This window comes from Tiliqua scincoides, chromosome 1, assembly GCF_035046505.1.
Source record: "Tiliqua scincoides isolate rTilSci1 chromosome 1, rTilSci1.hap2, whole genome shotgun sequence".
NCBI lineage: Eukaryota > Metazoa > Chordata > Lepidosauria > Squamata > Scincidae > Tiliqua > Tiliqua scincoides.
In genome coordinates, this window is record NC_089821.1 from 310,524,951 (window position 1) to 310,545,280 (window position 20,330).

Sequence of the window (20,330 nt, forward strand, 5' to 3'; positions counted from 1 at the left end):
AATGTTTTATGTCTTGAAATAAAGAAGCTTGGTTTTTATCTTGTGAGATTCAGTTTGTAGAAGTTGGGGTGGGTTTTGCATCTTGTTTGTCACCTTGCTTATAGAATGGGACTTCTCCAATTCTGGAAGTTAGTCAAGCAGGTAGAACACAAAGCCAGTGCAAGAGAAGTCCAGCCAGAGACTGGTGTGAGTGGAGTGGCTGCTTGTCCAGTCTTGTTCAGAAGATTGTGAACTTTAAAACTTGTGCATACTGAACTTTACTTTTTCCATGGCTCCCCTCAAAAGTTGTAGAAAGTTGCATCTCTTGCTACTTTAAGAGTAGGCATAGCTACATATGATTGATGGTGGCATTGACCAGATTCATAAAGCGTCTGTTCACCCTCCTTTTAATATTTCCTGGGCATTCATATCATGGGGTCAGCAGCCCATGTGGTGCTGATTCATATCATGGGGTCAGCAGCCCATGTGGTCCAAACACATGGCCAAGATAACTATTGTTGAGCCATAGAGTGCATTTGGGGTAAGTTGTAGCCTTTTCCAAGGAAGGTATGGTAAGCACATTTGTCTGACAGTAGTTGCAAGCATGACTCTCTCCACTTGGCAAAGGAGTGGGCTTGCCTGAGGCCACCCTAGGAGTTCATGGCTAGTTCAGCTAGACAGTTCTGGTCTATAGCTTGGTTGCAGTGCTGAGTTTGGATCAAGAGTCCTGTCCCTGTGTGTTGCTCTCCCAGCTGCTGTGTTGGTGCACAGACCACGCAAGAGCACAGGCGAAGCTGTCTCCACCGTGTCCATTTTTAACTGTTACCCCCCCCCCCCAATATGGCTGTTGCCAGCAGTGGGGCACTGACCTCTGTCCCAGAATCTGTGCCTCTGTAGGCAAGGCAACATTTGCTGGCACAAACACTCTGTACGTGCACTGAGATATCTAACCCCAAATGCCTGCAGCAGTAAATGGAACTGAATGGCTTTCTTCTCTTTCCTTTCCCCTGCATGAGTCACAATTTGCCAGCATGGAGCCGTTGCTCTTGTGAAATTTCTCAATAACTATAGTGAATAAGCAGCATTCCAGGAAGGTTCATTCTAGAGTACATGCCCCATTTCATGTCTTTTCCCTTGCCCATCACACAGCCGATCTTGTCATGTTAAGGCACTTGCCAGGATTCCAGCTTTTCTTTGCAAAGAAGGCATGCCTTCTCCTCAGAGGCACATTAGTAGAATTGATCCCAATTTTCCCTTACACTTGCCTAACTTATGGAATTTGCTGCTGCAAGAGGGGGAGAGGGCCACTGCTTTAACAGAGTTTAAAATGTGCTGGGGCAATTTCATGGAGGAACATGGGTCATCAGCCAAGGCAGTGATTAAATGGGTCCCCAATGCCTAGAAGCAGTGTTTCTTTGAATGGGGCAGGGGTGGCACCACAGCAACAGGAGAGAGCTCTTTTTGGAGCAGTCAGGAGGCATCTCCTTGGCCACTGGAAAGCATGAAACTTGAAGCTGGAACATGTGGGCCTTTGCCAGCAGGGCTTCTTGATTCTTAAAGGGCATAGGAGTCTCTCCAGTCCTTTCAACAAACCCATAGCTTACCCTGTGAATAGGTGCATGCCCACTGCAAGCACTAGTGGTTCTAATTTTCCATTTTCAGGGGGATTGTCAGGCTGTGAAGCAGTGCATAAGAACAGCCCCACTGGATCAGGCCATAGGCCCATCTAGTCCAACTTCCTATATCTCACAGCGGCCCACCAAATGCCCCAGGGAGCATACCAGATAACAAGAGACCTGCAAGGCCTGCTGGGAATTGTAGTTAAGAACAGCCCCACTGGATCAGGCCAAAGGCCCATCTAGTCCAGCTTCCTGTATCTCACAGCAGCCCACCAAATGCCCCAGGGAGCATAAGAACATAAGAGCAGCCCCACTGGATCAGGCCATAGGCCCATCTAGTCCAGCTTCCTGTATCTCACAGCGGCCCACCAAATGCCCCAGGGAGCACACCAGATAACAAGAGACCTGCAAGGCCTCCTGGGAATTGTAGTTAAGAACAGAAGAACAGCCCCACTGGATCAGGCCACAGGCCCATCTAGTCCAGCTTCCTGTATCTCACAGCGGCCCACCAAATGCCCCAGGGAGCACACCAGATAACAAGAGACCTCATCCTGGTGCCCTCCCTTGCATCTGGCATTCTGACACAACCCATTTCTAAAATCAGGAGGTTGCGCATACACATCATGGCTTGTACCCCGTAATGGATTTTTCCTCCAGAAACTTGTCCAATCCCCTTTTAAAGGCATCCAGGCCAGATGCCATCACCACATGCTGTGGCAAGGAGTTCCACAGACCAACCACACGCTGAGTAAAGAAATATTTTCTTTTGTCTGTTCTAACTCTCCCAACACTCAATTTTAGTGGATGTCCCCTGGTTCTGGTGTTATGTGAGAGTGTAAAGAGCATCTCTATCCACTCTGTCCATGCCCTGCATAATTTTGTATGTCTCAATCATGTCCCCCCTCAGGCACCTCTTTTCTAGGCTGAAGAGGCCCAAACGCCGTAGCCTTTCCTCATAAGGAAGGTGCCCCAGCCCCGTAATCATCTTAGTCGCTCTCTTTTGCACCTTTTCCGTTTCCACTATGTCTTTTTTGAGATGCGGCAACCAGAACTGGACACAATACTCCAGGTTTGGCCTTACCATAGATTTGTACAACGGCATTATAATATTAGCTGTTTTGTTCTCAATACCCTTCCTAATGATCCCAAGCATAGAATTGGCCTTCTTCACTGCCGCCACACATTGGGTCGACACTTTCATCGACCTGTCCACCACCACCCCAAGATCTCTCTCCTGATCTGTCATAGACAGCTCAGAACCCATCAGCCTATATCTAAAGTTTTGATTTTTTGCCCCAATGTGCATGACTTTACACTTACTGACATTGAAGCGCATCTGCCATTTTGCTGCCCATTCTGCCAGTCTGGAGAGATCCTTCTGGAGCTCCTCACAATCACTTCTGGTCTTCACCATTGGAAAAGTTTGGTGTCGCCTGCAAACTTAGCCACCTCACTGCTCAACCCTGTCTCCAGGTCATTTATGAAGAGGTTGAAAAGCACCGGTCCCAGGACAGATCCTTGGGGCACACCGCTTTTCACCTCTCTCCATTGTGAAAATTGCCCATTGACACCCACTCTCTGCTTCCTGGCCTCCAACCAGTTCTCAATCCACGAGAGGACCTGTCCTCTAATTCCCTCACTGTGGAGTTTATTCAGTAGCCTTTGGTGAGGGACCGTGTCAAACGCCTTCTGAAAGTCCAGATATATAATGTCCACGGGTTCTCCCGCATCCACATGCCTGTTGACCTTTTCAAAGAATTCTATAAGGTTCGTGAGGCAAGACTTACCCTTACAGAAGCCATGCTGACTCTCCCTCAGCAAGGCCTGTACGTCTATGTGTTTTGAGATCCTATCTTTGATGAGGCATTCCACCATCTTACCCGGTATGGATGTTAGGCTGACCGGCCTATAGTTTCCCGGGTCCCCCCCTTTCCCCTTTTTAATGATAGTAAAGTGGTACAACAGGTATAGCTTGCTCACTAAGGCCACAGGTTACCCATGTGCAAAGTGACCCTGAGCAACTCAGTGTTGTAAAGTGACCATATGAATGCATAAGAGCCTGAACCCTGTGATGCTTTCTCCTTCCTGTTTCTAGCAGTAGTGAGACACCAACAGGAGGGAGAGAGCTGAGCCATGGAGGAGACCTGCAATTGGGGGATGAGATGAAGCTTCTTTATGCCATTTTGAGTGGTGTGAGTTCAACTAGCTCAGTGTGGCCTACGCAGACTGCCAGCTTGCCAAGATCTTTCCCTGTAACCTAAGAGCCCCATCACTGGAGACATCAGCGAGTGGTGTAGAATCTTCTGCATGGTTGGCAACCTTCAGTCTCGAAAGACTGGTATAAGCCTACAACACCTGGTATTCCCAAGCGGTCTCCCATCCAAGTACTAACCAGGCCTGACCTTGCTTAGCTTCCAAGATCAGACAAGATCTTCTGCATGTGTTGTACCATTTGTGATTGAGGCCATAGATATGCCCACACTCACACCAAATACTTGTAGCTATAGAGTTAGCAGTAGCAATATTACTGGCTGTTTGGGCTTGGAAAAAAAGTTCAAGAGACAGACTCAAAGTGTCTGCCTGCCTGAGCCAGCAGGGAGATAAAGGATGATGAAACTCCTTACAGGGTTGCGTTAAACGTGACAGACTGATGTTACAACATCAAGCCCTTTTATAGAGTACTAAACAGCAATAGGCAGTGGCTCAGCTAGAGGGGGTGCAAAGCACTAAGTTTTCCAGGGAGCCTCACTGCTACATGCAAGCAGCCCCTCTCCCTCAGAGCCATTCTGCATGGGGAGCAAAATGGAGGCATGTGTGTTAACCTATTTCTACCTGGCCAACAGGTGTACATATTTGATCCCTGTTATATATATGCAGAGTTGGGCAGAAATGACTTAGGAGACTACAGGGATGCAATCAGATGCTTCTGTCTCTCTTCTTTCTTGCACCACTACCTCTACTGACTAATTAAGGGTTATTTGGGTTATTTGGCACAGACCAAATATAAGGGTCAAGGGTTATTTGGCACAGACCATGAACCAGGCCCCTTTCTTAGCGGGTGAAGTAGACTTGCAGATCCAGCTTAAGGAAGACCCTGCTTAGAGCTAAACTGGGTCAACTACACTGAGGGTGGAGGCTGTTATCGCGATGGTTCAAATTTGCACATCAGACAAGAAGAGCTGCGAAGAATGAACATAGGATTTTATTTTATCTTAACACTTATATACTGCCTTTCTGTCCATAATGGACCCAAGGCAATGCAGCTGCCCTTTACAATCAATCACAGTTAAGACAAGGGCATGACAGATCCAGTGACCCTTAGAAAGCAGGGGTGGGTGTGCTTGTTAGGAGAACAACCACTATAGGAAAAGGAGATCTTGGTGCCAGAAAATAATCCATGACTCCAAAGTATCCAGGAGTTTTGAGGCTGAAGCTGTGGAAATAGGGTTGGAACCAAGTTGTGCCCCTGGGCCTTCTTTCTCTTGATGGGGATACTTTGCTTGGGTTTCCAACATTTGGTTTTTAAAAAGTGGGGAGGGGGAAGCAACTGCTGGACCTTCCCCCTGATGGGAAAAAAGAGGTCATGAAAGGGCATCCAACAAGGGCCCAGAAATGGCACATTCACTGCACCCCTTAGAACAGAGGTGGGTAGAGAGTAGGCTGGCTGTAGGCCACCAGTGGAGAACAGATCAGTTGCCATTGCTCTGCTGGTTCCTTGGATTCTTGCAGATGGACTGGGGTCTGACCCAGCAAGGCACTTCTTAATTTGAGCAAAAGTGCAGACTCAGGATCATTCAACCAAGATTTGGGTTTGCCTTCACTGTGAAAAGTTTCTGGGCATGCACTCCTGATTTGTTAAGTTAACACACATTAATAGACCAGAGGGATTCTCATAAAAACAAAGCAAAAATAATCAGAAGAGGTAGAAGACAGAAGTCAGTCCAACCCTGCCCTGGAGGATGAGTTTCAGCTGCCACATGCTTGGTCTGTAGGCCGGAAAGCAGAAGAGTCTTCATGGTGGTCTGTGCTATAATCTCAGGCTGGATTTACCCCTCCCTCCAAGACTGGGGGCAGACATTTCAGTAAGATCAGCAGAAACTGTTCTGCGCACTCCCTCTGCAGAGCAAGGATGCCAGCAGTCCTGACAGGAAAACACAGTTCACTGGACAGTCTGTAAGAGATTCTTGAAGTTCTCCAGCTCTCTTACACTTGTCGAGATTCTGCATTGGAAGAGAAGAGAAATAAATGGGGAACCCATCAGGCTTATGGGTGGTTTTCGGGCTTAAGGATTGTTATACCAGGCGTTCAGGAGAGGCACACAAAACCTGCAGAATGTATGTACTGGAGTGGGAAAAACTTGGATGAATTACAGGTGGCACCTCAGTATCCATGAGGGATCCATTCTCGGACCCCATACAAATATCGAAAACCATGAATAACAAAATCTGCAGTTTTAGCACCTTTAAACCCTCCGAAGACAACCAAGCACTGGAGCCATCCAGGGGCTTCTATGGGTTTCTGAATGGCTTATAAGGGTAAAAACATCACAAGAAATGTGCTTTTTGCTCTAAGAGGCCATTCTAGAGTTCACAATGGCCACAGGCATTGCAACACCTGCAGCCTCAGCCGGTTTCAGAAAACCCTCCAGAGGTGACCAGACAACAGCTCCAGTCACCTTCGCAGGGTTCAGGTTGGGCCAAGTCTGGCTCAACGTGGGTCCAGGGAACCTGTGTTCAGTGGTGTAGCTGAAGGGGGGGCGGAGTGCTCAGTTTGGCAGGGAGGCTCAGCGGGGTGGGCAAGTGGCCCCTCCCTTCCCAGTGGGGGGAGCAAAATGGAGCCGTACGGTGGGTGCTCCTCTTTTCAAGTGGGTGCTCCTCTTTTATTTAGCAGGGGGAGAGTAACTGGCCCACCTCACCCCAGCAGTGTCTTTTCTAGTGGCTGTCTGCTGGTGTTGCTTCTTTTTAGACTGTGAGTCCTTTTGGGACAGGGAGCCATTAGATATTTGATTTTCTCTGTAAACCGCTTTGTGAACTTTTTGTTGAAAAGCGGTATATAAATACTGTTGTTATCAAGTCTATCCAGTTTCCAGCAACAGCTGGCCAGGTTCTTTGGGTCCGCCCACAAGCCAGGGCAGGAAAGAAAGAGTACTTCCCATTATCTACCCCACAGGAACTGGAATTCAGAGTGATGATATTTCTTACTCTTTCAAAGTGACTATGAGCAGATCTGAGTCCCTTTGGGGGGAGAGAAAAGTGGCATATAAATATCTAGAACATTTCCTCTGAACAGATTCCATTTCACTACTGTGGTTTACACACTAGTTGCTATAGTTTGGTCTGATATCTGACTAGCTAAACTATTGTGACATCTTCCGTTTTGCCCTCTGGGGCTGCTTTCCCCCCAAAAATTGGACTAAAGTTATGAAGTTGAGAGAGAAGACGAGTGTAAACAGCAGCAGCTCTACACCAGGGTTCAGGATCTAAACTATGACGGTTTGGTGCAATCATCTGGACCGAGACAAGATGGAAAGAACGATATGGAAAGGGGAAAATGTTATCTGAAGACTGAAATGGGAGAACATGTCCATGCACAAAACCTCAAGCTCACCTTCCAAAAGCGTTGAAGAGTGACACAATTTCCTGTCTTGTTAGGTGGAATCTGGACAAGGGGTCCTTTTCAGACATATTTTCTATGAGACTTTCAGAAAACAGGATCTTCAGCGCGGTTCCCAAGCCCTGAGTCTGGGTGCAACAGAAATAAGATGTGAGCCAAGTCCACCTTCCAGGTGATGCCCTTGGCCATCTAAGTCATGGGCTGGCAGCAGCTCTGCAGGATTCTCACAAAGGCCTTTTTCCTCCGTACCTGGAGCTGCTGCCGGGAACTGAACCTGAGACCTTTTGCATGCAAAGCAGGGGCTCTACCAGCTATGGATTGCCTACTTTAGAGAGAGGGAGGGGAAGAAGTGTAAATGCGCTTAATTTAACTCTTCTAAAAATGGAGTGATAGCCACCAAAAAATACATGCACAGGGGCCCTCTTGGGTACAGCTTCCAGGTCACTCTCAAATCAAAAAGGCCCTTGAGCCAACCTGTTTGTCCACCCCTGTTTTAACTGGTGGATCTGCTCTGTTTGACAACTGCACCCAGCACAGCATACCTTCCAGGGGTTGTTTATTTTGTGTCTTTTTGTTATCGACTGCAACTCCCTTCAAAGACATGGAACCATTTTTTCCCCATTTATTTTTCCCTTAGGCTGCTAGGTGAACTTTTTATTCAAAGGCAACATATAAACATTTGTATACTAAAGTTCTAAGTGCCTGTGTCCTGTGGCACCCAGTGTGGTGGGCAAGGAAGCATGCTGGCCCATTTCCCAATTTGGGAAGCACTACCTGGCTAGAAGTGACCCTGTCACATGGCAGAGATGCCTAGGGAAGACATCTTCCAGCCAGGGAAAGCCACCTAGCATAACACTGGTGTCTTACAGACTCCTTTGCTGGTCTCACTGTGACCAGTTCCAGGTGGCCACTTTCACGATTTGGGACATCATTAAGGGCAATAGACGGAAAAAGTACCCTGGCACTGAAATGAAAGGGAACTGCACAGAGCAGGGTATTTCAATAGAGTGGTGCCAGAGAACATCCCAGTGTGCTGCTCCTGTATTAATCAGGCGCCTCTGCACTAGAGCATGGACACTCCACTGGGGTTCTCCACGTCAGGCAACCACAAATCTTGAGCAGGCCTGGGACAAGTCACCCAGCCAATCATTTGCTAATCAAATGCAAGTTTACTTTCCCAACAGCATTAAACCGTGTTTTGACTGAGAATTCTAAAACTAGTAAATGGTTGGCAACCTTCAGTCTCCAAAGACTATGGTATAAGCCTACAGCACCTGGTATTTCCAGGCGGTCTCCCATCCAAGTACTAACCAGGCCTGACCCTGCAACTAGTAATGTCCCAAACGAAACCAGTCAAAATCTTTGGGAATCTGGGGTGGGGGGGGAGGGAAGGAAACCTGGGCTGGGTTTACTTACTTGAAGCTTTCCCCAAAGGCGACATTTAAAGCATCCCACACAGTCCATAATCCTCGAAATGTTCTTAAAATGGAGCCTAAATTCTTCCTGGGGAAAAAATGTACAAAAGAAGAAAATATGTTTCCAAAGAGATCTGCTGGTTTCTCTTGTTTGCAACTGCTACAAGCCTGCAGCATCCCCAAATACCAATTAGGTCAGTCAATATCTTAAAGCTCAGCACTCAACTTTCAGGAACCTTTTCCTTGACGTCTTTCTACTGCCACAAAACATCTTTCTTCATAGTGCCTTTTGAGGTTTTAATTCCAGCCAATCTGAGAACCATTCTTTCCTCACAGAAGTGGGACTGTTAACATTTTGTAGCCAACAACTTTATTTCCTGAGAAGCTGGAATATTTGTGGACATTTTCTAATCTCATATCAGCTCAGTCAATTCAAGCAGGAAGCATCATTGCCACAGACCCAGTAAAACACAGTCCATATATTGTTACGTGGGACAAAAAACACTTCTGGTGCACTGGAAAGTAGCTTGGTGCAGAACAGACAGAACTATTTACCTTCAACTTGGCAGCTTCTTTTTGGTTTCCAGCAAAAAAAGAATTTTCATCAAAGTGCAGAGGGAAAGACCTGAAATGGAAGACAAAAAGGTAAGTTAATAGGAACCCTTGACTGGAATGCCTATTACATCCATAACTCATCCCTTAAAAACAACAGCTGAATTAATGTGCAATCGTGGGATAGTCTGCTAAAGAGGCTGAGCTTTATCTAACCTAGAGGTCATCAGAAGCCAAGGCTTTCAGTATTGTCATTTTAAGGACTAATTTTGATAATATTCTTATTATCGATAATATTTCTCCTGGGGGCTAGGGATAAGAATAGGCCCTCAGTTTGGCTGTACTTGTTGTAAGAGGCGACTAAACAGCCACCGGGTAGATGGGACTCATCAGCTTGGGAAGGCAGCTCATCTGAGAGAAGGAAAACTCTGAACCCAAACCTCCACTGCCTTGTGGCTACATCCAGTTATGGAAAAGGCTTCAGGAGTCAACCTCAAGGCAAAATCCGGAGTCCCTGAGGCAGTTCATGGCTGAACACAGTCACGTTCTGGCAACTCCTGCGATGCTGCTGGAACCAACCGTATTGGCTTCTGCCTTTCCATTGGACCATTTCAGCGATGTGGAGAGGGGGGATTTGCTGCATGGGTAACAGTCTATCCTCCATATCTACTTTACCCAGGCTTCGTGCACTGGAGAGGACACTCTGTTCCAGAACCACCATTCAGAGCGCGATAGCATAGTCTTCCAAGACTGAAGGATGCCAACATGATTCTTACGAGGTGTTGACCTTTGTTTTCCAACCTCTCTCTTGTTCTTTGGTATACTGAATCTCATTAATATCTCATTGGTTGCTGCCTTCGATAGTCTTACTTCGTTCTTTGATCCTCACACTGATTTTGAGTTGCACCTTCCATCCGCTGAAAACAAGCATGGGCTGCACACTTCTAAAAGTTATTTTAATGTATTTCAAATCTTGACCCCCAGCTACACTGTTCTGCACCAAGAAAACTGAATTTTGTAACTTGCAAATAGCATTATACAGACAGCTTTCCAGCACTGGCATTGTCTCCCTGCTGCCACCTGCCCTCTCACATCACTTACCTGGTTAAATGGAGAATCTCTAGGAGGAGGCTCTTGGTTTCTCCATCTCGGCTTGTGTCCCCTGTGAATAACTGGAAATCGGGGCGCTCAAAGAAAGGCAGGACTTTGGACAGGGCCCGCAACTCAATCAGGTAGATAAAATACAGGTTCTTGAGCCTTCTAGGGCCCTCGCCTAGAGTCAGTTCTTCATCAAACCGCTGCTGGAACTCGGTGACATTGCTCCCCCATTGGTTGTCTGACCAGGTATCTTTCAAACAAAAGAGGAATTGTGTATCAAGGTTAGCCTTCAGTATTTGGGGACCCTGGCTGCAAGACTTGAGTGACAACCATTTATTTATATGCAATGTAGATTTCAAGCCACTCAGAAAATGCTCAGCTGAAAGAAAGGGTAAATATTGAAATCATCCTTATCATAAGAACATAAGAAGAGCCCCACTGGATCAGGCCACAGGCCCATCTAGTCCAGCTTCCTGTATCTCACAGCGGCCCACCAAATGCCCCAGGGAGCACACCAGATAACAAGAGACCTGCAAGGCCTCCTGGGAATTGTAGTTAAGAACATAAGAACAGCCCCACTGGATCAGGCCATAGGCCCATCTAGTCCAGCTTCCTGTATCTCACAGCGGCCCACCAAATGCCCCAGGGAGCACACCAGATAACAAGAGAACTGCATCCTGGTGCCCTCCCTTGCATCTGACATAGCCCATTTCTAAAATCAGGAGGTTGTACATCATGGCCTGTAACCAGTAATGGATTTTTCCTCCAGAAACTTGTCCAATCCCCTTTTAAAGGCATCCAGGCCAGACGCCATCACCACATCCTGTGGCAAGGAGTTCCACAGACCAACCACACGCTGAGTAAAGAAATATTTTCTTTTGTCTGTTCTAACTCCAGCTTAGAATACGCTATCAATTTAGAAGCATCCAAGGTGGCTTCCAATTCAAAATTAATTGCAGTGGACTAAGAAATATCTCATATACAATATGTAAAGAAGTCAGTTTCTAGCATTCTGTCAAACTCTTGATACAACCAAGAGTTTAAGCCAGGATGGAAGTTATGCACACAGGATCAGTTGCAGTTCCCATCTGGACCTCATCTTTCGGTCCAAAAATTATAGGCCAGGAGGAGGCTTATTAATTTATTCAGTGGATTTAGAAGCTGCTCTGCCACATAAAGTTCTCAGGAAGGCATCCGCCTCCCCTCTATGCTGTACAGCCACACAGCTGGAATCGGAGCCCTGCGCAGTTCCCATCACACCACTCTGGGCCTCAGTGATGGTGATGCATTGTTGAGTGCTCCAGAGTTGCCCCTGCACAGCTCCAGTTGGGCACCACTTGCTCCCAGCAGGCAGCACTGTGTGATTTGTAGTCAAAGGTACAAACAAGGTACATACGCGTACAATCAACCACAAAAACAGTAACTGATCGAAGCAGTAGCCACCACCAGTTGATAAAATCCGGCAGAGCTTATTATAATTATTATAATAATAATAATAATAATTATTATTATTATTAACAATATTTATATACCGCTTTTCAACAAAAAAGTTCACAAAGTGTTTTACAGAGAAAAATCAAACAGCTGATGGCTCCCTGTCCCAAAAGAGCTCACGATCTGAAAAGATGCCAAAGAACACCAGCAGGCAGACACTAGAAAAGACACTGCTGGGGTGAGGAGGGCCAGTTTCTCCCTGTTAAAAAGAGGAGCACTCCCCTTGAAAAAGTGCCTCTTACCCAGTTAGCAGGGGTAACGGCCAACTGCTAACTCAACTAGGTTGCTAAAATACAGGTTCTTGAGCCTTCCAGGGCCTTCTAGATGTACAGCAATGAGTAAAACCTGCCTCAAGACAAGCTGGAAGGCCTGACCCACAAGGATGTCCTTGCCTAGCAACAAAAGGCTATTACGACTGGGGCCAAATGAGCTTCTAGGAGGAGGAACTTCCAGGCACAGGGCTCCATGACCCAAGACACTCCCCCACCCCATCACCACCCACTTAACTTTGGATGGCGGGGGACTCAGAGAAGGGTCACTGTTGAGGAACGTAGGCTCTGGGCAGGTTTGTGTGATAAAAGGGCAGGCCTGCAGGTAGCCCCATGTAGGGCTTTATAGGGTGCAGCAAGCACTCGGAACTGAGCCCAGCAACGGAAAGGCAACTCTTGCCAGCTGTAAGAGTACTAGCAAGACATGTTCCTATAGCCACTACCATTTAGGACCCAATCCTATCCAACTTTCCAGTGCCACTGCAGCCATGCCAACCGGGCATGTGCTGAATGCTGTGGCAGTGGGGGGTAGTCTGTGTTTGTTCCCTTACGTTTGTTCCCTTACCGCAGAGTTGCATTGTGGCTGCATTGGCACTAGAAAGTTGGATAGGATTGAGCCATTAGTAATCTAGGAGTCACACTGCATACTCATTGAAGTTTCCAAGTGGTCTTCCGAGGTAGCCCCGGGTATGAAGAGTTCTGGGCATTTTGGGTTCAGTCCCTGGCTTCTCTACTTTCTCTGGCTTCTCTAGTCTCTCACCTCAGGCAGCATGGCTCGGAGAGAGCTGAGAGGCAGAAGAACTGCTGTCTAATTGGTCTGGCTGCGGAGGGCAACTTTGCAAGTTGCTAAGTGGCCAATAAGGAAGAGGAGGAGGAGAAAGTAGAAATCACTTCATCTCTTGGTAACGTATCTCTGGAGTGAACCATTAAGGCAGAGATGTTCAACCAGTGTGCCGAGGCACATTGGTGTACAGTGAAAGGTCCGCAGATGTGCCGTGGGAGTTTAGAGCAAAGCAGCTGAAAATAGCTGAAAAACACTCACTGGTTCTGTGGCTCTGTTTTTAGGGAAATGGTCTGCGGTAACAGTTTCCAACTGACAATTTGTTACTACAGACTGTTGCCCTCAAAACAGCCATAGAACCTTGGAGAGTCTCCTGAAAGTCGGAAGTGATCACAAGAGACAAAGGCCATAGAGATCAGTGTGCCATGAGAAGAAAAATATTAAAAATCACTGCATTAAGGAGGTTGTCTGGTAGAGGCCACATTGGATCCTGCAACTACTTTTGAAGATTTTTCCACTTGGTCTTAAAGAGAAAGAAGTACTAACCTTGCAAAAGGTACCTGGCGCTGAGATGGATGTTGATGCTTGCATGAAGGCCAGAAATTAGCTTATAGAAAGCCCTCTTCTCCACACAGAGGCCTAAGAGAAATACTGAGATCAGGTTAAAGTGACAAAAATCCAGTCCATTATGACCATACAGTAAAAGCAGCCAAGATGACAAAAAGGCAGCCAAGATGGCACCGAGAGCAAAGCAGCAAGACAAAACAGACATCACTTTTTAAGACTATCTTCCTGCCCCAAGAAATGTGCTCAAATTAGCAGGTAGCATCCTAGTTGCTGCATCCTGCCCCAGTTGCAGTTTTCAGGCAATGTTCAAGGTTAGCCCCAAGTGTGGCAGTAGTCCAAATGAGAAGTGACTGTGGGTCCAATCCTATCCAATTTTTTAACGCCGATGCAGCCTTTTTAGAGCATTGCAGCTCCAAGGTAAGGGAACAAATACTCCCTTATTTTGAGGAGGACTCCGTGACTGCACCCCCATCGCAGATGCAGCACATGCCCCACTGGTACAGCTGCATCAGCACTGGAATGTCGGATAGGATTGGACCTTAAGGCACGGATCGCCGATCTGCTTTCTTCAAGAAGGACCACAGCTGGAGCGCTCCTGGAACAGCCTCTACCTGCACCTCCAGGGGCATCCTCAGATTACAAATCTGATCCTTCAGAGGAAGTGCAACCCCATCCAGAAAAGAATGTGAACCCTGTTTACTCAGAACAGGCTGTAAACCCAAAGTTACCTTGCAGCCAGCTGTAAAACATGTTTCCTGGAGATAAAAAACAAAACACAAAATCACAAGGATTCTTCAGTGACACCAGGTTGCCATTTATCTTAGTTGCGCTGGCTATCGTTTCTGCCAGTGGAGAACTTGGGGGCATTCTCTGAGGTCAGAACCTCCCTCCAAGAAATTACTTCACCCTTCCCTGATGCACAGGCACCAAATACTACACAGCCTTCCAAGATGCCCTCCCGTTATTTCACCTGCTTAGTCTCATTCCTGACATCAAGGATCAGCAGGCCCCACCTGCACCACCCTTCCTTCAAAGAAGAATGGCATCCTCACCCCAGCCATTACTTGAAGAATGAGTTGCTGCCATGTGGCAGCTATCTGGTCTGTACAGACCAAAGGAGGGACACAAAGTGGACCCTGTTGCTGGCTGGGGAACAAGGGCTGATGGGAGGTTGCTATCTTTCCCCACTTCCCATCTGCTATTTTCTCTATGCCTAAACTCAAAGAAGAAAGATCATCCTGGCCCCAACTGAACTGAAATGCCCATTGAAAAAAAAACAACCCTCACATTTGATCCTGTGTATTGGAATCACGGAAGATCTGGCGAGGAGGTAGATGTGGTGTCAGCAGTGGCCCCTTTAAGGGTAAGGACTGGGCATCCAGCAGAGTGTGCTGCACACTGCAGCCACTTGAACGCAATAGGGCCCTCAGGGATATAAGGAGGCAGGAAGGGGGTGTGGGTTGTAGAAGGAGTGCAGGTTGGAGAGGAGACTGACTTGGCTTATTGAATTTAGAATCTGACCGTGGACTGTGACTTGGCTTAATGACGTTGGACTTTGACTTGGATACTCTGACTGATTTGACTGACTACCTGGAATCTGACCTTGGACTGTGACTCCAGAGTTTATTGGCTCTGGACTCTGATTTGGCAACTCTAACTGATTGGACTGACTTACTTGGAATCTGTGGACTGGGACTGGACTCTGACTTTTGCTTGCTACACTTGTGAGTTTAACAAGGGAAACTAATCAGCCTTAAGCGGGCACGAGGCCCAGTGGGGAAGAGCTGTGGCAAGACATCCTGGCAATACAGAACTGACCTCCCTCTTTCCCCTCCACTCCCCTTCCTTTATGTATCTAGTGGTTTAGATTGTAAGCCTGTAATCTGCTTCCTTATCCATATTTATGCATAATATCTAGTTACTCAAGAAGCAACTGAAATCATTTTCCTTCCAAGAGTCTAGGGCCAGGTTATTCCATTCAAAAGCAGAAAGGAGAACAGTCCACTGACTAATCCGTCATCTGTGCAGCACCCTTGCTGGATGAGCACTTTCTCTCCATGAAGCACAAGATGGATGGGTCTGAAGCCCTGGAGGGTTACTGCCAAGCAGGAGTGCAGAGGCCGTCAGAGACAAAAGGTTCCATTCAGTGCCACAGCTAGACGGGGTGCAAAGCACTAAGTTTTGCAGGGAGCTTCACCATGATGTGCAAGCGACCCCTCCCCATCCCCTTTGGAACCATTCTGGGTACTAGAGCAAAAAAGAGCCGAAAGGTCCCGCTTAGAAATATACTCACCTTCATCTTCTCCTGCTGCAGAAGTAAAATTAAGAAAAGGGGGGGGGGGGAGAAAAGTTACAGGTCACAAATCTGATTTCAAAAAGCAACAGTTGTTCTCCTAAGCACAGCTTGTGATTTGATTGCCCTCCTAAGACCAGGGCTGACTGCACTTAGCATCTGGACACATGCAATCCACATTCTTCCCCAAGGACTGGCACATGCTACACAGATGTCCTAAATTCTTTATTATTTTTGCTGAATGTATTTTTTTTTTTTGGCTGAACTTATTATTTTTGCTGAACTGAATTTTTTGCATGACTTAGTCTGGTTTTGCCACACTTTTCAAGCACCTCTCCGCAGTCATAAAGACAAGAAACTTGGCTCTTATTTTGCTAAATTGAAAGGAGAGACACTTAGGATGCCAAATTCTGCACCCTGACCTGCAAAATGGACGTTTCCCTGAGATCCCACAAAATCTTAGCGCACACATAGCCCTGCCCAAGACTGGCAGTCATGTCTTTATCCAGCTCCATTTCCTTCCCTCTTCCCCCTCCAACTCTTTGTCCCAAATTCAAACACTTCAGTTTTTACAAGTTCAGTAACATGAACCATAATATATAAACAGAGACACAAAAACATGCTTAATTTTGTACAGTATAGAACCCAAATTTCAGCCACTATTCACTATGGGTGCCATTTTGAAATAAGTCAAACAATGCCCAACAGCTGGAAGCCAAAGCCTAACACATGCTCTGTAGGTGGAAGGTTTGAGGTTCAATCTCTGGCAGCATCTCAGCTTGGGCTGGGAAAGACCCTTCTCTGAAAATCTGGAGAGCCACTGCCAGTCCATGTGGATAAAATTGACCTAGATGGACAGGAGATGGCAGAAGAGGCTGCTTCCTATGTAACTATGCTTCCTATGCCACAAGATGTGGTGCTGGCGTCTAGCCTAGATGCCTTTAAAAGGGGATTGGACAAGTTTCTGGAGGAAAAATCCATTACGGGGTACAAGCCATGATGTGTATGCGCAACCTCCTGATTTTAGAAATGGGCTTTGTCAGATGCAAGCGAGGGCACCAGAATGAGGTCTCTTGTTATCTGGTGTGCTCCCTGGGGCATTTGGTGGGCCGCTGTGAGATACAGGAAGCTGGCCTAGATGGGCCTATGGCCTGATCCAGTGGGGCTGTTCTTATGTTCTTAAACTACAATTCCCAGGAATCCTTGCAGGTCTCTTGTTATCTGGTGTGCTCCCTGGGGCATTTGGTGGGCCGCTGTGAGATACAGGAAGCTGGCCTAGATGGGCCTATGGCCTGATCCAGTGGGGCTGTTCTTATGTTCTTAAACTACAATTCCCAGGAATCCTTGCAGGTCTCTTGTTATCTGGTGTGCTCCCTGGGGCATTTGGTGGGCCGCTGTGAGATACAGGAAGCTGGACTAGATGGGCCTATGGCCTGATCCAGTGGGGCTGTTCTTATGTTCTTAACTACAATTCCCAGGAGGCCTTGCAGGTCTCTTGTTATCTGGTGTGCTCCCTGGGGCATTTGGTGGGCCGCTGTGAGATACAGGAAGCTGGACTAGATGGGCCTATGGCCTGATCCAGTGGGGCTGTTCTTATGTTCTTATGTAACTGTCTGTTGAGACCAAATTCCCCCAGAATGTCACATCTGTCAACGGGAAGAAGAGTCTTACCTTTGTCAGGAGCCAGTGGATCTAAAGGCCTTTTTACAGAATGAGGCCTAGAGGATAAAAGGGGAAAATTACTTCTTTTCTTGTAAATTTTTAAAATATTTTTCAAAAACAAATATAAACAAACACACAACACAAAAAAATCAAAACAAAAAGCATAACACACAAAAGAGGGTGCAGGAAATCATATATCATCATATATCGCTAAAACTAATAAATCATTACATATCTTAATCAATTTCCTCTTCTACATTTACCTCTTAATATCATTTTTCATTCATCATTCATCTGTCATATCATATCATATTATATATATAATACAATCATCTAAATACCCTATCATATATTTCTAAAACTTCATTTTCAACCAAGCATTAAAAGGCTCAATTTGTGTTGGTTTTTGTTGGTGATTCAAAGTTTCTGAAAATCTGTCCATTTCCACCACATTCATTATTTTCTCCTTCTCTTCTTCCTCACTCTCCATGGAACATATCTCAAAATTTTAACTTTATTGTCATTCGCTATCCATTCCTTTTCCTGTGAGGCCTTCAGTAATTTATCTCTGTAAAAGGTTCTGATGAATTTCACATAAGTTTCTCTTGGTAATTCGTGTGTTCTCAGATAAAAAGTGCTCACTCTTCTCACTGGATCCAGTTCTTTAAATATCTCCTCCATCGATGTATCAATCCCTTCTAATATTAATCTGGCAAACCGCTGTGACGTATTTCTCCTTTCTCTTCTGGTATATTTTGTATCCTCACCACTCGAGTTGCACTATCCATTTGAATTTCCATTAACGTTGTCTCTGTGTTATGCTGATTTTCTTCTGTCTCCGATATTTTATCTTGATCTTTTCTTATAAGTTCATCTAATTGTTTAGTTAAAGCATCCATGCTGGCTTGGGTCTGTACAGATTGGTTTATTTGTTGCTGTACCACTGCTAACAGTTTTTCCATATTATCTTGCATAGTCTGTTTCCAGTCTTTCCCTTTTGATTCCTTTTGTATTAATTTTCCAAGTCCCGTCTCCAACACTGGTAAGCTTCGGACTTTCGCTGTTTTAGCCGCCATCTTTGTTAATGTTCTTTAAGACCACTAGATGTCCTCAGTGTATTAGCTTCCTTGCTCCACTTATAAACACAAATCCAGTTCTTGCAAAGTCTTTTTAAATACACTAGATGTCACTGGTACACTGTTCTTGTTTTATTTTTTGTTTCTCATCTACTGTGTTTATACTTGCAGCCTTCCCAACCACATTCCTCAATCCATAAGAATGTCAAAACATCCAGCCGCACTCCCGAAGGATAGTACCAAGGCAATAAATGCTCCAATGCACAAATTTTATCCAAGGACAGTTAATTTATAATCCACCAAAATTCAAAATTGTAACATCGTAATTATATTTTCAGATAAGAGCATAAGAACAGCCCCAATGGATCAGGCCATAGGCCCATCTAGTCCAGCTTCCTGTATCTCACAGCGGCCCACCAAATGCCCCAGGGAGCACACCAGATAACAAGAGACCTGCATCCTGGTGCCCTCCCTTGCATTGGCATTCTGACATAGCCCATTTCTAAAATCAGGAGGCTGCGCATATACATCATGGCTTGTAACCTGTAATGGATTTTTCCTCCAGAAACTAGTCCAATCCCCTTTTAAAGGCATCCAAGCCAGATGCCATCACCACATCCTGTGGCAAGGAGTTCCACAGACCAACCACATGCCGAGTAAAGCTTGGTAAATCTCTTCTACGATTTCTCCTCACACCGATAAGCAGCTGGGGGGCAATCTCCCCTCTCCTCTTCTTCTCATGGCAAGAAAGAACCAAATCAGGCAATCAAATTACTAAGTCCACGCCAGGCATACACAAACGGAATAACAGTTACTTAAGTCTTTCAAAGTCTTTCCCTGCAGGGGCCTTCAGCTTGATTCAAAATGAATTCTTCACCATTGCTGCCAAGACGGCAGAATCTCCTGGGAAAGCCCCCTGGGTTGGGCTTTATCTCCTCAGGAATCCTGCCATCACATGAGGAGCTTGTCTCTCCTGACAAACAATCCTCGGATCTCCTCAGATCCACAGTTTTTTTTTTTTGGGGGGGGGGGAAGAGTGCCTTTCCAGAAAGTCTGCTCCGTGCTGGCTGGCCCCTCTCCCCCGGGAAAATTACTTCTTAAAATGCCTTAAAAACGACAGATGAATTTCTAGTATGCAACATGACATTAAGAGTCACATTCAGAGTGGCAAAACCCTGGATCTTGACTGAAACAGACACATGAGGAAAAGAAAAGAGGGAGTAAGGAAATTAGCATTTATTTAAAACACATATAACCCACCTGCAAAGTGGTCTTTCACCGCCTATATACAAAAGGATGCCTCCCTTGGCTAGCCAGGGTTGGGAGGGGTGAGAGAAGGAAGCAGACACAAATAAATCGAGGGCATGGTGTGCCAACTGAGAGGACACTCCAGAGCCCTGCTGCCACCCAGCAGAAAACCTGTCCCAGAGTCCCCTACAGCAATGCGAGGATGCCAGGGCACAAGCAAGCCACATAGGCAAGGAGCACATAAAATGAGAGCAAAGATGTCAGCACTGGCTCTTGGTGGGCTCCAGCAGGCACCTGATCCTCCTGACAGATGGTGCTGATAATAAGGGTGCTTAATACTTTGCATTCGCATAGAGCAGCCATTTTCAATGGGAGGGCTGCAAAAGATGTGCAGGTGTGCTGTGGGAGTTTGGAGTACAGCGGCTGAAAATTGCTGAAAATTTATTTTGGGTTCTGCAACTCTGTTCCTAGGGCAACTGTCTGTAGTAACAAATTGTTTGTTCCTCTTCCTCTGATAGCAGAGCTGGAACATACAGTTTATTACTACAGATTTTTGTTGTTGGCAACCTTTAGTCTCGGAAGACTCTGGTATCGCGCTCTGAAAGGTGGTTCTGGCACAGCGTCTAGTGTGGCTGAAAAGGCCGATTCGGGAGTGACAATCCCT

General features: G+C 46.2%; 1 protein-coding gene across 1 annotated transcript in view; it reads right to left on the minus strand.

Moving 5' to 3' along the window:
• Nucleotides 1-4,787: 4,787 nt before the first annotated feature.
• Nucleotides 4,788-20,330, minus strand: part of ERO1A (endoplasmic reticulum oxidoreductase 1 alpha) — a 31,805-nt gene continuing 16,262 nt past the window's right edge. Inside the window, exons 8-16 of the mRNA XM_066611186.1 lie at nucleotides 17,352-17,398; nucleotides 15,681-15,692; nucleotides 14,116-14,142; nucleotides 13,367-13,459; nucleotides 10,280-10,526; nucleotides 9,182-9,251; nucleotides 8,628-8,714; nucleotides 7,206-7,339; nucleotides 4,788-5,818 (exon numbers count right to left, since the gene is read on the minus strand). Coding sequence (XP_066467283.1) covers nucleotides 5,758-5,818; nucleotides 7,206-7,339; nucleotides 8,628-8,714; nucleotides 9,182-9,251; nucleotides 10,280-10,526; nucleotides 13,367-13,459; nucleotides 14,116-14,142; nucleotides 15,681-15,692; nucleotides 17,352-17,398 — 778 coding nt within the window. The 3' untranslated portion in view covers nucleotides 4,788-5,757. The remainder of the gene's footprint in view (nucleotides 5,819-7,205; nucleotides 7,340-8,627; nucleotides 8,715-9,181; nucleotides 9,252-10,279; nucleotides 10,527-13,366; nucleotides 13,460-14,115; nucleotides 14,143-15,680; nucleotides 15,693-17,351; nucleotides 17,399-20,330) is intronic.